We start from the raw sequence: 17,903 nt of genomic DNA on the forward strand, positions 1-17,903 counted from the left end.
AAGAGTTAATCCTAGAAGATGAAGAGTAGATGACTCATCGAGTACATCACCGTTCATAAATATAGGGAGATCTAAATTATTGCGATAACGATTGGCTGAAAAAATTGAGTTTTATCTGTATTGAAGTTCACCAGCCACTGTGAGCCCCATGCTGTAGCAGCCATGAGATCCTTTTCAAGCTCAAATGCCCCCTCCAAGCAATCAGAGAGTGTTGGTTTCTTATCTCGACAAGAGTAAATGGTAGTATCATCAGCAAACAATGCCACCTTAGATGTGAGAATATATGGAAGATCGTTAATGTAAATTAAAAAGAGTAAAGGGCCAATAAAAAGAAGAGTGCTGTTCGTCGTTATACTACGATTGGAAAGGAAGGATTCAATAATCTTAAAGATGTTGCCGGATACACCATAATAAGAAAGCTTATGGAGAAGACCAGCATGCCAAACTTTATTAAAAGCTTTTGAAATGTCAAGAGCGATGGCCTTAACCTCTCCACCTTTATCTAATGCACAATAAAACCTATCAGTTACTACTGTTAGCAAATCAGCTGTAGAACAAGAAGATCGAAATCCATATTGATGGTCAGAAAGTTATTGGATTCAAGATGAGAAATTAAGTGTTTGTTAATTAAAGACTCAAAAACCTTGTTTATGATAGGAAGATGACTAATAGGACGGTAGTTAGGCGAATCAGATCGCTCTCCAGAATTTTTGAAGATAAGGATAACAGATGCCGCTTTTTCAACTAGTGGAATCAAGAGATGATATTGATGAAAAGTTTTTAGCAAACAATTCAGCTTTGGCTTTAGGTGAGGTGATAAAGTCTGAACCATACAAGAGAGGTGGAATTAAAGATTAGCCCTTATTATTAATACTATTAAAGATTCTACAGAACTCACGAGAGCCTGATTTTTTAGATGAGATGCAAGATTTCATGGCCTGATAATAGCGGGCTTTGGCGTTAGACAAAGCTTTTTTACAATGGTTTCTAGCAGTAATAAACAGTTGTCTGTTTATTGCTGCTAGAAACCAGCAAAACAAATCTCTTGTTCTGGAGAATTGTTTTGCTGGTAAATATGGAAGTAATGGTTTCGATTGGCAATCGCAGCAGCACAGTGTGAGGAAAACCATGGAGGACAGTGAGGCTTGACCTGGAATTGTCGAGAGGAAACAAAAGATTCCATGCCAGCCTGAATCCACGAAGTTATGTAAGAAGCACATTTGTCGACAAGTAGACAAAAGATTTCTACCCAAGGGCCATCACAGAGAAAATCAGGGAAAGAATCCCTGTCAGCTTTACTGTAGTTGTAAGAGGTACAATAATAGGGGAATTCAGGTGATGAAGAAGAATGAGATATTAGTTTTAGAGAGATCAAACTGTGATCAGAAGCACCTAAGGGTGAATGTGGAGAAACTGAGCACTGACTAGGATCAGAAACAAGACATAAGTCGAGTAGAGAAGGTAAATGTTTCGGGTTGTCTGGAAAGCGAGTTGGAAAGTTGACTATTTGAGTTAGGGATAGAGAAAGGCAAAAGTTGTGGGCTTTAAAGCCTGCTGAATCACTGACACTAGAGCTAAGCCATTCAGAGTGGTGAGCATTAAAGTCACCAACAACAACAACTATATTAGCTGATGGATAAAGAGAGAGAGTTTGGTCAATATGATCAGAAATAACATCAAAAAGAGTGCAGTCTTGAGATGAAGGAGAGCGATATAGAACAAAGAGAAAGGGAATAGGGTGAAGTGGTGCTAATCCAAAGCACATAAAAAAATAGTCTGTGGATTTAAACCTAGTTTCACGACTAATTGGTGAATTCTTACGAATGTAAATGCCCAGGCCAAGCATGTGACTATTAGAGTCTTTATGAATTAAAGGAAGATAACCATCAACACTAAGATCGCAAGATGAGACAGCCGAACTCAAATTAGTCTCACAAAGAGCAAGTAGGTCTGGTGAACTTTGCAAGAGATAAGACTCAACAGAAAAAAAGTTACTTCGCAGACCACGAATAATGAAAATGTTGAAATTGAATGCGATGAAACACGAGACAACTAGTGCCAACACTATAACAACTAACTCAAACACTAGCACAAGAGAAAAATTTTCAAAAAACTTTTTTTATATCTTAGACCTTCAAGTTTACCTTCAGGAATTTTTTCCAAACATAAACATTACAAAAATCCCAGAAAGTTCTCATCTATCTATATTAGAAACAAAATGCAAACAAGTTAACCTAAGGTATATTATTTTCTTTTAATTTATCGCGTCTATTGTATATATTAATCTATTTTAATTGTTTTTTTCTTAAAAAAAAAGTTTAAATAAATGCCAATATTTATTTTAGATATCAGAATAATTCCACTGGATATCAAGTCCTTTATTAATTAAGATATCAAGTCCTAAATTAGCTGTTGTTAATGATTGTGGTGAGAGATATATAAAATTCATCTAAGACTTGTTTTAGACATGTGCCAAGATAAGCAATTTAAAAAAATGTTAGATATATTCTATTTCATGCTGTAAGAAGACATGTTGTCAAAAATCCATTTACAGGTTTTATGTGGTTGATAAATTAATTATGAAATTTGATACAAGTTATGTTAAATTCAAACTGTCACAAGTTTATATTCATAGTTGTTATTTTTTTCTGACTATAAAGTTAAATATTATGTAATAAAACAGTTCTTTTTTTTTTTTTTTTTGGAAAACTAAGTTAAAGTTTGAAAACTTTCCTAATAGTCTTTTATTTGCTATTTCACATAATATTTCTTTCATTATGCATAAAATGTACATGCTATTTACAAATAGAGGAATTACAGATAAAATAAAAAATATTACCAGATAATATAAAAACATTTAGCTAAAATTTTAGCTTGAATTTTTTTAATAAATTTAGGAAAAAAAAATTGTTGATTGTTTTAATAATGTGTTAAAAATAAAAAATTTGAAATATAAATATAAAAAAGATTTAGTTTTTAGCTCAGATGTAACTGCAGCTTTCAAATTTCGTCCATATATAACTACAGCTCTCATATCTGTTTCAGATAAAATACCGGTTTTCATATCTGGTTTAGACATAACTATAGCTTTCATATCTGGTTCAGATACTGCTACTACATCAATAACTATGTAGTTATAAGTTCTTATTTGTTCTTAGTTTTTACTGCTTAAACAGTTTAAAAATAAATTTTTTGTTTTCTAATTTTTAAATTAAAAAAAAAGAAGTTAGTAAATCAACCTTAAAAATAGTTTAACTAATCGAGCACATTAACTTAACTCTTAACTAAAGTCCACATTAACCTTTCTTTTAACCTAACAACTTTTTAAATTATTTATTCATTGGTTATCTTGAAAAAAATAAATCAAAAAAACTCTTAAAGTTGAACTCTTCAATGTTTTGGACCAGATGGGTAAAAATATTTGTTTTGGACCAGATAGGCAAAAATATTTGTGAAAGAAGACCTGGTGTACAGAAGAAAACAATCATTTTTAACAATGATTAAATTTAACGAGTTAATGTATTAATCGCTTGAACACTTCCATTTTATTTAGGCATACTACGCCATAGATAGTACCATATCATAGATACCATATTTTGTAGGCATACCATACCATAGATAGTAGATTGTATCATAGATATCATAAATAGTCAGGGGCTATTCAAGAAAAATAATTTGCCAGCGCCTGTTGTAAGGAAATTTAACAGAAGCATTGCCAATTATTTCCACTAAATTTCCATTTTTACAGGCATTTTTTGGCAAAAAAAAAAAAATTTGCCGTATATAAAAAAATGTTCTCAATTTCTGAATTTGGGCGGTCCTCAAATGTGGACCAAATATGTTCAACGATGTTAAAAAGGGTCTAGAATAGCCCCTGATAGCAGACTGTGTCATAGATACCATAGATAGTTGACCATATCATAGATAGTAGTTGAAAACTCAGCTCACAATCAAGAGTATTAAGAATTATTTTCCCTTGTCTCAGGAAGTTTTGCCTATTTCTCCACGTAGTGGCAAGGTTCATTTTTTAGAGTTTCAAGTTGAGAGAATTGATTAAAATTGGGTATTTTCTTCAACTGTAGTTGTCCCACTCTACATGTTCACTAGGCTCCCTCTGACTATTTTTATTTACTACATTTGGTTCCTTTTGATTGTTATCTTTTTTTTTTAAACTAATTCATTTCTTACAAGAATGCAAGCAATCACTAATTAACCACTAATTAACTGAAAACTGTAAAAGAAAGTTGTAAATTGTAAGTAGTATTGTAATTGTAAATTGTAGTAATGTAGATTTTTCTCCTATTTTTATAAATGGAAGAAAATTTTAAAACACCATTTAGAGTCCTAAAGCAACAGTTGGCGGGTAAAAACTTGGTGAATAAAACTTGTTTGAGAAAGAAAAAAAAGATGCACACTAAAGGTGAGTTTCCACTCATCCGTTTTTCTGCGGAAACGGGAAAGGAAAGGTAAAAATATCCACGTGAGCATGCATGATAAAAGTTTTTATTTGTCTGAAGGAAAGCTGCATGCTTGCATGATTGTTTTTCTGTTCCCTTTCTCATTCCCGTAGAAAAACGGATGAGTGGAAACTCACCTTTACATTGATGGAAATTTAGCAGCAAGAGCACTTTATTTCAGAAACTTGAGTTTCAGAAATTCTTTTTTTTTTTAATTTTATTTAAAAAATTTTTGTTATGTTTTTTGTTTTTCTACCAACTTTTAATAATAATATTTTCATTTTTTTTTAATTAAAAAAAAAAAAATTAAAACTGCTAAACTTGTTACCAACAAGTTGTATATTATTATAACTTGTTATTTATTTATATACATTTTTTTTATTGCTTTTTTTTGTTCAGATTCTTATGATTAGAATAAAAGCAACACCCTCGTTGTCAACACCCTTTTTTACCACTACTAGTGAGCTACAATACAAATTTATAGGCATAAAATAAATAAATTGTCAATTTCAATCAATCTTAGGAATCGTGTAGCTGCCGTTTTTGTTCAAGGACCAGCATGGCAATTCAAAGGATGGCCTTGGTTGCTACCAGATGGTTCTCCAACTGATATATTTACAAAAGGTATTTGCATTTAAATGTGCTGCAGGTGAATCTTTTTTGTTAAAGTCTTAAATCAGTGAGTCTACTTTGTGTTTGTAAGTTTAGTGTCATATAAAAAGTTTATGTCAATTTTAGTCTTGTATGATTCATTATGTTTTATTTTAATTTTGTTGCAATTTTTTAGTGAAAGCATTTTATGTCAAATATGATGATATGAAAGTAGATCCAAATGTATCCAAATGGGATGTCCAAATACTAACAGTAAATATTTTAGATTTAAAATAGTTTTTATCAAGAAGGAAGTCATTATAATATCTGGGTGTACAGAATTTGGAAATTTTGAATTCTGGCCGGAACCGAAAACTATATTTATTTAATTTTTTACAAAAGTTTTATTTGATAATTTTTAACCTATTTCATTAATTTGGTTCTTGTTTTATTTAAATCTAATATGTTGCTTTTATTTGTTTCTTATAATTTTATTTATTGAAAGTATTAACCTGCATAATTTATATTAACAATAATTACTTGTTTTCTATTTTTCCATTTAGGTTATAATTGAAATATTTGCTGTATTAGGCATCCTAAACTTTTTATTTATTTAAAATTTAAATGACATTTAAAATGAGACTATTCTCAGAGACAGGTAAGATTTTGATGAAAAAAAAGCTAGGTTGTTGTCCAAAACTGGATAGCAACTCTATTTGCACTACAATATTCCTAAACTTCTAGAAACCTTACATAATTGTCTATTGCAAATAAAATTACGTTTTGTTTGTTAAGAATTTTGTATTTTTTATCTAGATTTACCAATAGTTCTTCATTGCCCTGTAGGATGATGATTTTTTGATTTAATTGACAGTCTTTGTCACATGTCTTAAAAAAAAAAGGTAAAAAATAAATTTCAGCATTCCAGCCTGAAATATTGTAATTCTGGCTAGAACCGAGTCACAATTTCTGGGGGCGACTGAATAAGTGCGAATTTCATAACTGCGAATCTGCATAAGTGCGACTGGCATAAGTGCGAACTGGCACAAGCGCGAACTGGCATAAGTGCGAATCACTTTCAAAAACTGGCATAAGTGCGAACTAGCACAAGCGTGAACTGGCATAAGTGCGCCAAAAGAATTTGCAAACATTGGCATAAGTGCGAACTGGCATAAGTGCAAACTGGCATAAGTGCGAAACAATTGCAAAAACTGGCATAAGTGCGAACTGGCATACGTGGCGAATTGGCAAGTTCGCACTTATGCCAACTCGCACTTATGCCAGTTCGCACTTATGCCAATTCGCACTTATGCCAATGTTTGCAAATTCTTTCGGCGCACTTATGCCAGTTCGCGCTTGTGCCAGTTCGCACTCATGCCAGTTTTTGCAATTGATTCGCACATATGCCAGTTCGCACTTATGCCAATGTTTGCAAATTCTTTCGGTGCACTTATGCCAGTTCGCGCTTGTGCCAGTTTGCACTTATGCCAGTTTTTGCAATTGATTCGCACATATGTCAGTTCGCACTTATGCCAGTTTGCACTTATGCCAATGTTTGCAAATTCTTTCGGCGCACTTATGCCAGTTCGCACTTATGCCAGTCTTTGCAACTGCTTCGCACTTATGCAGATTCGCAGTTATGAAATTCGCACTTATTCAGCCTCCTCAATTTCTGGCCAGAACAGAATTTCGGTACATCACTATTATAAATTGTTATTCTATAACACCCATCTGGAAAAATCCAGAAAAAATAATTGTTCAATATAAAACACTTTTTGATAAAATTTTATATTCTATTTTAGTTTATGTCATTCCATGCTAAGATTGGATTAAAATCAAATATCTCAGATTTTGATGAGACTTGATAGGTTGGTTTATACAAATCGACCTTTCCTGATGCATGGAGTAGGTCATTTGAAATTTCTGTTATTTCTGAAAAATCCCTGTAACATGTTTTGTTCATGTGAAACTATGATTATATTTTATAAAACAAAATTACTTTTGTAAAACATTGACAATGAATTTTTTCATTGTCATTGTTTTGCAAATCACATTGTTTATACATAATACATAATGGCTAAAAAGCCTAAAAAATTTATTTGCAAATCTAAAAAATTTATTTCACCCACCAAGTTTTATCAAAATCTAGATCCTTGTTTAAATTTAAAATTCCCTTTGACATGGGATGACCCTTATATCATTTGAAGGTATTAACCTTTCAAAAATATTATTCATTTAGCAGTATATCTTACCATATTATTTTAAAGACCAGCAAAAACCTGTAAAATGGCCTAATTCCTATAAATAGTTATAAAAAGATTTAAATTTATTTAAATATAAATAATCATAATATAAAAGACTCAGACCCCAGCGTGTTGGATTTAAAAAACCAAATGACCAACTTATATACATACACACAGATTCCAATCACCCGCCCCAAATAATTAAGCAAATACCCATTTCCATCAATAATAGGTTATCAAAATGTTCTTCCAGCAAAATTATTTTTGATTAATCGAAAAATTTTTTCTTTAGAGTACCAAGTAAAAATTTTACATTTAAATATAATCCAAATACAAAACCACTACAAAAATGAACACAAAAAATTATATGGTTCAACCTGCTCATTTAACCAGCGACATGCTAAAGTATAGAAGAACTCTTTAAACCTTCTCAATCAAATATAATCAATGGGTCCCATAAGATAGCCTATTTTCTTATCTATATGCATACTAATTTGAATTTTTATTGGTGTATGACCCTTAATTAAACTAAAATTGATATAAAAAAAAAATCGTTTAATCATTATGGAGCAAGAGCGCTTATGATTGGCTAAGTCTCTGTCCTAGGATAACATTATAAATTTCACATGTAAAAAGCATGTGAAATTTATTATTGTTATCCTAGAAAAAAAAAAAAAAAAGTTTTTTCAACTAAATTAAACTATTTTTAAAAAATCATAGCTTAATGATTTTTGATTAGATCTTCAAATAAAACAAAATGTTTTATATAAACATGTTGTTTTTTTTAAGCTCTCTACATAGTTGTTTTTTTTAAGCTCTCTACATAGTTGTTTTTTTTAAGCTCTCTACATAGTTGTTTTTTTTAAGCTCTCAACATAGTTGTTTTTTTTAAGCTATCTACGTAGTTGTTTTTTTTAAGCTCTCTACAAAGTTGTTTTTTTTAAGCTCTCTACATAGTTGTTTTTTTTAAGCTCTCTACATAGTTGTTTTTTTTAAGCTCTCTACATAGTTGTTTTTTTTAAGCTCTCAACATAGTTGTTTTTTTTAAGCTCTCTACGTAGTTGTTTTTTTTAAGCTCTCTACATAGTTGTTTTTTTTAAGCTCTCTACATAGTTGTTTTTTTTAAGCTCTCTACATAGTTGTTTTTTTTAAGCTCTCTACGTAGTTGTTTTTTTTAAGCTCTCTACATAGTTGTTTTTTTTAAGCTCTCTACATAGTTGTTTTTTTTAAGCTCTCAACATAGTTGTTTTTTTTAAGCTCTCTACGTAGTTGTTTTTTTTAAGCTCTCTACATAGTTGTTTTTTTTAAGCTCTCTACATAGTTGTTTTTTTTAAGCTCTCTACATAGTTGTTTTTTTTAAGCTCTCTACATAGTTGTTTTTTTTAAGCTCTCTACGTAGTTGTTTTTTTTAAGCTCTCTACATAGTTGTTTTTTTTAAGCTCTCTACATAGTTGTTTTTTTTAAGCTCTCTACATAGTTGTTTTTTTTTAAGCTCTCTACATAGTTGTTTTTTTTAAGCTCTCAACATAGTTGTTTTTTTTAAGCTCTCTACATAGTTGTTTTCTTTAAGCTCTCTACATAGTTGTTTAATTCCATTATTAAAAAGCATCACAAAAACAACCAATATTTGTTTTTAAATTGATTACTGTCTTTTTAAATTTTTTTAAATTGATTTTTGATTGTTTTCTAATTTTTACTATAGATATAAAGAAATATAAGTATGCAAAGTATTGTGAAAATAAATATATACTTTTTGGTTACTTTTTATTAGATCATTTAATTACAGATTATGATAATATATGAAAACCATTCGGTAAAAAACACATTTGTGATTTTTTCAGTTATTGTTGCTATTCTTTATATACTAAACTGCTTTTCAAGTCAAAAAAACAGTAATATACCTAAGAAATATTATTAAGAAAAAACTCTGAAAAGTAAACTAAATAAACAGAAACTTTTAAATCACACAATTGACCTTTTGCCAGATAACGACACCATTATAACATGCATTGCATTTTGGGATTGCCTGGGAGCAAACAATCTTATTAAATAAAATAATTCTATATGAAAATCCAGCAATTATTGCATTAGTCTAGATTATTATTCTTATTTACTTGTTTGAATATGGTTTTTAATTCAGTAGATTTGTCAAAGTGAAAAGTAGATGACTTAAAAATGTATTTATTATCAAGAGGTGTCCCGCTTGGTTCAGGAAGTGCACGAAAAGCACTTTTGATAGAAAAAGTTATCATGGCAGAAGCTTTAAATCTACCATTGTTACCTACCACTGTTTAAAAGCGTTGAAAAATACATGAACCATGTGAGATAAATTCAGTTATTTTTAGGCGACCACATCCTGAAAATGATGATGTTGAACCTGGTCCAAGTAGAAACTTTTATGAACCTCGTTCATGAACAGACCTTGATGTCACATGTTCAGCTGAAGAGGGGAGAATATTGCTAAAGCTACCAATGGTAATGCAAGTGTTTTGCAGTTTAAAAAAACAATTTTTTATAAAATAGATATTGATTTTCAATTGCTACAGAATATCCTAAAACAATTGATGAAATAGTTTGTATAACCGATATGAATTTGTTTCATTATAACTTAAAAACCTATGGAACAAATTCTAATATTAAAAAAATTTGCAGTATAACAACAGGCCAGTCAAATTCTGTTAATTGGTTTAAATATAGGAATGGTGTTATTACGTCATCAGTATCCCATGAAGTAATTCAGAAAGTTAGTGATAGGCAAACAATTACAAATTCAACATCCTCTTTTAATTTATGTGTAAAGATTTGTGAACAAATTGAAACTATTTCCAGTAGTGCGCTATCATGGGGAAGAAGCAATAAAGAATTTGCTGTCAAACGTTATGTTAGAAAAAACAAAAATTCACATAAAAATTTTAGTTGTGACACAGCAGTCTTGACAATATGTTCTGAGTATCCATTTCTGGGTGCAAGTCCTGATAGAATTATAAATTGTATTTGTTGTGGATTTGGTTTGTTAGAATGCAAATGTCCTTTTTCAGCAAGAGATAAAACCATTTCAGAATACCTTTCAATGCCTTCTTGTTTTATAGTAAAAAGTAATGAAAGTTTTGCAATCAAACTTAATCACCCTTATTACACCCAAGTTTAGCACCAACTATTTATTACAGGTGCCAATTATTGTGACTGAAATTTATTTACCCAAAGAATCTTGCACATTTCATATTGCTAAGGATCCAAATTTCTTTTTAAAGTGCCTACCAAAATTAGTTACATATTTTAAAGATGTTATGCTTCCATATTTATATGACATAGATTTTGTGAGAACTACTTACACCTGCAGTAAAGTCATCCAAAGCCTTGTTTCACAAGTTAAAAAGGTAGAAAAGCAAAATACAGCAGCATTAGAATTAAAACAATTAACAGATAATTACCAAATGTAAAACTGTAGAAAACTATATTAAATCAATATATATACAAAATCAAATCAAATAAAAATTCAAATTTGAATAAATATATATATTTTATATATATATATATATATATATATATATATATATGTGTGTGTGTGTGTGTGTGTGTGTGTGTGTGTGTATATATATGTGTGTGTGTATATATATATATATATATATATATTATATATATATATATATATATATATATATATATATATATATATATATATATATATATATATATATATATATATATATATATATATAAATAATATACAATAAACAGAATAGAAATAAAATAAATAAAAAAATTATAGATAGATATATATATAAAAAATAAAATAATTGAAAAAAATAAAATAAAATTTAAACTAAATAACCAACTAAATATAAACAAAAATTATACATTTTCATGTTTGATTTTTTAATTCTAATTTACTACCAACAACAATGTTAGCAACCACTATTTCAGTTAAGAGTTACAGAAAACATAGAGTAAAGTTAAAGCAAGAAAGCCGTTGAATGAAGACTGCGAGGAAAAAAACTAGACAAATAAAAGTTTTTAGAGCATGAAGGAATATATACAGTAAAATAATGTTTATTGATACAGATACTGATGCTGCAATAACACTATTTTTATGTTTAAACCAAACGACTTTGGTGAATGACAAGTCACGCATAATTAAAAAAAGACTTGGTTCATGGAACAATAGTATTTTAAAAAAGAGAAAGAGATGCAATATTACGACCATGAGACACATAATCTTGGAAGCTAAAACTGGTCCAACTATTTTATAATAAGTTTTGTGATTTAAGAAGAGAAAAGGCATCATTGGAAGAACTAGCCCAAATGTGACACAGTATTCCATACAGTGACAATTAAGAAATTTGTAGGAATCAGGAGTAAGAAAATGAATTGTTTTAATGAATGACAACCTTAGCCGATGCTAACTTTGGAATTGTTTGTTTATAAGGTTTCGACGAGAGGTGGTTACAAAAAAGTAATCCAAGAAGACTTAAAGTAGAAGTCTCAGTAGGAGTGTTACCATTTATCAATATAGGAATATCAACAGCATAGTGATAATTATTAGCAGTACACTTCTATGTATAGTTCTTTATTTATTTTTAATGTCAGTTTATATCTGTGATTATTTACTAAATTAGAATTTTTTTACTGGGCACAATATCTTTATTTTGTTTGTTTTTTTTAATACACACTTTGACATTGTTAAACTTTTTATATACCCAGGAACTTTGTGACAATTTATTTTTTTTTTTATATACCCAGGAACTTTGTGACAATTTATTTTTTTTTTTATATACCCAGGAACTTTGTGACAATTTATTTTTTTTTTTATATACCCAGGAACTTTGTGACAATTTATTTTTTTTTTTATATACCCAGGAACTTTGTGACAATTTTTTTTTTTTTTTATATACCCAGGAACTTTGTGACAATTTATTTTTTTTTTTATATACCCAGGAACTTTGTGACAATTTATTTTTTTTTTTATATACCCAGGAACTTTGTGACAATTTATTTTTTTTTTTATATACCCAGGAACTTTGTGACAATTTATTGTAATAATATATAAAATAGTAATATCACATGCAGGGAAACGTCAGGGAATTCAGATATCTGCACAAAAAAAAAAAACTATCAGGGAGAAAGGGTTGAATTTTGGAAAAATCAGGGTAATCTCAGGGGAAATAGCTGCAAGCCTGGCTAGACATCTATCAGTCGTATATTTTATACATAATGTGGCAGATTGCTTTATGACCTATATATTTTTTTTTATGAAAATATAATTTTTGTGATCAACATAACCACCCACCAAAACTTCCTGCATCCGTCACTAGGAATAAATATAAGTTTTTGATATTAACTTTGTTGTTAACATCTACATAAATTAGATAATTGATAATAATAGATCAGGTATTAATTTAATCGCGCTAATAGAGCAATATTACGCAAAACTAGATTTTATTTCTTTAACAATAATTTTTATTTCTAGAATTATTTCCTGTTATATTAAAAGAACGTAAATGTATATATGTTTAATCATTTCTTGCAATGATTATGCGTTGTTTTTTTTTTAAATAATTTTTTTATAAAAAATTTAAAATTAGGCTATTTCACGAAGATGGTGTAACCAGATTTAAGCCTCCCAATAATTATTGGTATAATAGTAGCACTATCATCACACCAAAGGATTTCGGTTTTTTATTATTTTACAACTGTCTTTAATAATTTTTTAAAATTAGTTAACCGAAACGAAATAATAACTTTCTATTAAATTATGTAGAATACACATATGAAGGACTAGATATATTTGCAAAAGTTTAGAGAAAGAACATCAAAGCTATTTGACAACAAATGTTTCAAATGATTGTTTTTTTTAAATCCATAATAAATAACGCTTTTCCAATACTTAGTTTAACCTATTTAAAAAATATATATATTTACGGGGTAACAAAATGTAGCTAAATATATCGTATTTTTAAATTAAAATTACTTTCTTTTAGATAATATTTACAATAAATAACAAACCGTACATAGAAACTGAAAAAAAGGTGAAAGTTAACACATGCTAATAACCCTGACAATCATGTAAATATTCTTTAAAATGCAGAAACTTGTAAGTTAGATACTCGACCAAATCAGCAAAAGTAACAAAAAGTAATGTTTGTTAAAAATATTTATAAAAAGTAATAAAATTGTGCATTGTATTGATGTCAAATCCTATCTCAAATGCTAAATTTAGCATTTGAGATCAGCTGTTAAATGGAAGATGGTGAGAACAAGAGCAAAATTAGATGTCAAATGCGGCATTAGATATTTGGCATTCATCATCTGATTTTGTTCTAACTCCCGCCATCTGGAATTTGACTGCTGATTTTGTCCTCGTCACTGCTGATTTTGTCCTCGTCACTGGGGATTTTAAACCGCACCCCTTATAAAAAAATGTGTGGGGTGTATTTTATTACGTGCTACGCACTTGCAATGATACATTTCAGAGGAGAATGCCCCTGGACATTTGACACCTTATTATGTTTGCATACCTATAATGACTATAGTAGATGTGTAAATAAATCAATGTGACAATATATCCTGAAGATTAAAGCTTATTTTGTCTATAAAACTGCAGTTTTTCAAAATAAATGATATTTAATTGTGCAAGCAAAGATATTAAAATGCGAATATAAACCAAAAATTAATCAAACTCATAACATAATAATAACCAAAAATTTAAGAGCAAAATCCAGGTCAGAACTTGGCACCTCCGGACCGTTTTCAAGACCCGCTCCAGGGGGGGAACCAATCACTGTTCTTTTTTTTAGAAAAAATGAACAGTGGTTGCCTTTCTCAATAGAGTCTTGAAAAGGATCTGGGGAGTGATGACCAGAATTTTGCAGGCTTCAAAGATATTAAAATGCAAACATAACAAAAAATTAACCAAATTCCATAAAATAGCACAATAACCAAAAATTAAAGAGCAAACACAACAGCATGCAAAATCCAGGTCAAACTCGACACCCCTGGACCGTTTTTGGGACCCGCCCAAGGGTGGCAACTGACCACTATTCTTTTTTTCAGAAAAAATGAACAGTGGTTGGTTGCCACTCTCGGACGGGTCTTGGAAAGGGTCCGGGAAGCACCAAGTAACAACCAGGACTTTGCAGGCTGCACACGGTACAACTAATTCACAAAACAGCATTCAAAAATAACATCAAAGAACAACAATTTATACTGTTGTTGCTTTTACTAGAGGTGGTTGCAGGTTAACAATGGCAGCAGCAATTATCCATATATCATCTATTAGAGGGACTAATGTAATATGCAGAGTGTTCTTTAGAAGTCAAAATTCTTTCAGCCTTCCAATGACACGTTCAATGTGTATTCTTGCAGTGATACACTTCAGAGAGTGTAAACTGTCGCTTACTACGTAAAAATGTTGGAATCACAGCTTTTACCTGCCTCGATAGAAATAAATCTTGAACATTGAAACCTTTATCAAAAAGTGCAATAAAACTGGGAGTGAATCTTCTTGCAACATTGCAATCTTCAATGATAAAACGATCTGAGGAAGATCCAGAGTAACCTTTAGAAACAAAAGAGATAGAACCATCTTTAGTACAAAATATAAGTTTTTTTAATGTGTTTCTATTTTTATAAGAACTATATGTTTGATATTGAGCTTTAGCATTGGCAGATTTTTGAATAGTTTGTTCAGCATAGTCACCAATACCGTCAACATAAACAAAATCTCCAATAAAATGAGGATGTGTAAAATTTAATGTTTCTTCTGGAGTAGGCCAATATATTAATGGTTCAAGTTCTCGGGCTAATAAATTTATAAATGTAGTTAAAATCCTAGGCGCGTGACTTACTGAAATTTTAAATGTTAAATCTTGTAATGGTAAGTCAAGTCGAATACGCATTAAAGTAAGTAACACTTCATCTTCAACAAAAAGCTGTTGTGCTGGACCAGGTTTCTTTCTACTTGAAGGTTTACTAGCAGGACTAAACTAGTATTGCTTTGGTTCAAATGAACGTTTATGATCCATGAAGTATGAAACTTTTTTTTGTTTAGCTTGAACACGGCTAACAATAATATAACATATTATTGTTATAAAAAAACATTTTCAGTTGGACAGCCAGTATACAATTTTATGACTTTAGGAAAAGAACGCACTGCCTCCCATGTTAATCTTTTATGACTACTTTGTTTATAAAGTGTTGTTGGTGTTAGATAAGTTGCTGGTGTGTTAGTAATTAAATTGAGTTGTTGTGGAGAAAGCTGCTGATCAAATGCTGTTGACGATAGACATGGAGGAGATATTGACAGAGAGACTGTTGGGGAATGTTGTTGTTATTGTTACTGCTACTAGTAGTGGTACAGGTACATGAAAAATGTGTATTTTTTTGTTTTTTAGAAACTTTATTAGGTGTATATCAAGGCATTGGTAATTTTCTTTTATTTTGAGGAGGAGATATTTTGTATCCTTTCAAAGATAACCTTGGATGAGGGGATAGCTCAGGTGGCTTCCCATATTAAAAATGATTTGCACATCCTTTTGTATTCTTATTTACAGCATATACCTTTCTTTTTTTTGTTAAAGGGTCGACTATTTCTCTGTTAATAATTTTACTCCATGTGGAAAAATATTTCTCTTTACAAGTAAAAAATTTTAATTCGCCAAAACTAAATGTCCTCCAAATATGATCTTTCAAAACATACTTTTCTTTGTATTTGTAAAAACTGCACAATGATCACTCTTACCCATTAAAAAAAAGTGTTGCGAATAAAAAAAAAAATAGTTGTTAACCAAATAGATAATAATGATCAACTTTTAAAAAACTAATTAGAAAACAGCAGGATTTTTACAAATTTAACAAAATTTATCCAAAAAGTCTATTGGACCAGAGTGCAAATGCACAAGATTAAAGCGTTTTGTAACAGAAAATGATAAGTCATGCTTATTAGCTAAGTTTAATGCAATGTCTTTTTTGGCTAGGTTTACAACAATGGATCAAAGAGGGAAGCACAATGACAGACCTCATAGACTTGGTAATAATATTGTAAAAAGAATACAAGATCACTTCTGCCTTCAGAGGAAGAGAATCTCACTATCCATTGTTAAAAAGTCTATACATATATTTGCCAGAGGAGTTAAACATAAATAAAATGTATATAATGTTTAATGCCTGTATCCAGATCTGCAGATTTCTTATGAAACGACAAAAAAATTTTTAGCAATGATTTTAATATTTGGTTTAGATAACCAAGAACAGAAACCTGTTCAAAATGTGATGAATTAAAAAATAGTGTTGAAAAAGCTTCTAAAGAACTTACCAATAATCCTGACAATGAACAACTTAAGCAGGCTCTCCAAAAGCTTCAATTAGAAAAAGACGTTCATTAAAGAAAAGCCGAAACCTTTTATAAAAGAAAACGAGAAACTTGAGGCAATTGATTTACGATTGATTTTAATAAAAACTTGAACCTACCAAATTTAACCTCAAATAACTTTTGCTATAAAAGAAAATTAACTTTTTTATCTTTTTATATCCATTTGCTCTTAAGCAATGAGGTTTTCATCTATGTATATGATAAAACGATTGCTAAGAAAGGTGCAGAGGAAGTAACCTATTCTTTTTCATTTTGTAATAAATTATGTTAATAAAAATATCTGACACTTGCAATTAATTTGTGATTTATGTGCAGGATAAAATAAAAACTACACAATGATTCATTTTTTGGATTTCTTAGTTAATAAGGGGAAAAGGTTCGATTTAATTATGATATCGTTTCCCAAAAGAGGCCATACATATCTTGAATGTGATAAAGATATAGGTCTTGTTAGTTGCTAGGAACATGCTAGCACACCTTCAGACTGACATAAAGTATTCAGGACTGCTAGAAAAAAACTCTCTACAACGTCATTGAGTTAAAGTAAAATATGGTGAAAAATATGACTCAGTTTTTAAAACCTGTGTATAAAGCTGGATGTCCTGTGAATAAGAGACCTTATAAAGAAGTTATATTCTCAAGCAAATTACATGGAGTAATGAGTCATAGAGACTTGTGAATTGGACTTATCCTTAATACCACTATTTTGTCTAACCCTAGGCATTCAAATAAAGTTGTTAGTATTGTTGAGCCTGTAAAGCTATATCAAAAAATATATATATTTACCACAGCCAAATACAAGGATTTACATCAAGAAATTTACTTCAGTGAGTTTTGTGACAGTTTGGAACATGGTGAAACTAATGATGAGCTACTAGATTGAATAAAATATAAGAACTGCTTTATTTAAAAAAAATTTCTTTAATCAAAACTTGATCTCATACAATGCAAAATTTATTTGTGTTTTTTTTGTTTGTTTGTTTGTTTTTGCATTTTCCTTTTATATTTTTGATGCTTTATTTATATATTTTTGTTCTTTTGGTTATGTGCATGTTATTGACTCTATCCAGTTATGATATGTATTAATTGAGGTGAAGTAGGCTTGTTATTTATTAATTGGGTAAATTTTGTAAAGTAGTTGGGTTAAGTCATTATTAGTTGGGGTAAAAAAGCTTACCATTGTTCTGACCACACAATCCTAAGTAAACCCTGCCAAAAAAAGCCAATAAATGTCATTCCATCAGC

The 17,903-nt window shown here is 29.9% G+C and overlaps 1 protein-coding gene across 1 annotated transcript in view; it reads left to right on the forward strand.

The window, feature by feature from the left end:
* Nucleotides 1-17,903, forward strand: part of LOC100205504 (parafibromin) — a 166,111-nt gene that overhangs the window by 133,587 nt on the left and 14,621 nt on the right. Inside the window, exons 18-19 of the mRNA XM_065790991.1 lie at nucleotides 4,981-5,081; nucleotides 5,245-5,321. Coding sequence (XP_065647063.1) covers nucleotides 4,981-5,081; nucleotides 5,245-5,321 — 178 coding nt within the window. The remainder of the gene's footprint in view (nucleotides 1-4,980; nucleotides 5,082-5,244; nucleotides 5,322-17,903) is intronic.

Source organism: Hydra vulgaris, chromosome 02 (genome assembly GCF_038396675.1).
Source record: "Hydra vulgaris chromosome 02, alternate assembly HydraT2T_AEP".
Lineage (NCBI taxonomy): Eukaryota > Metazoa > Cnidaria > Hydrozoa > Anthoathecata > Hydridae > Hydra > Hydra vulgaris.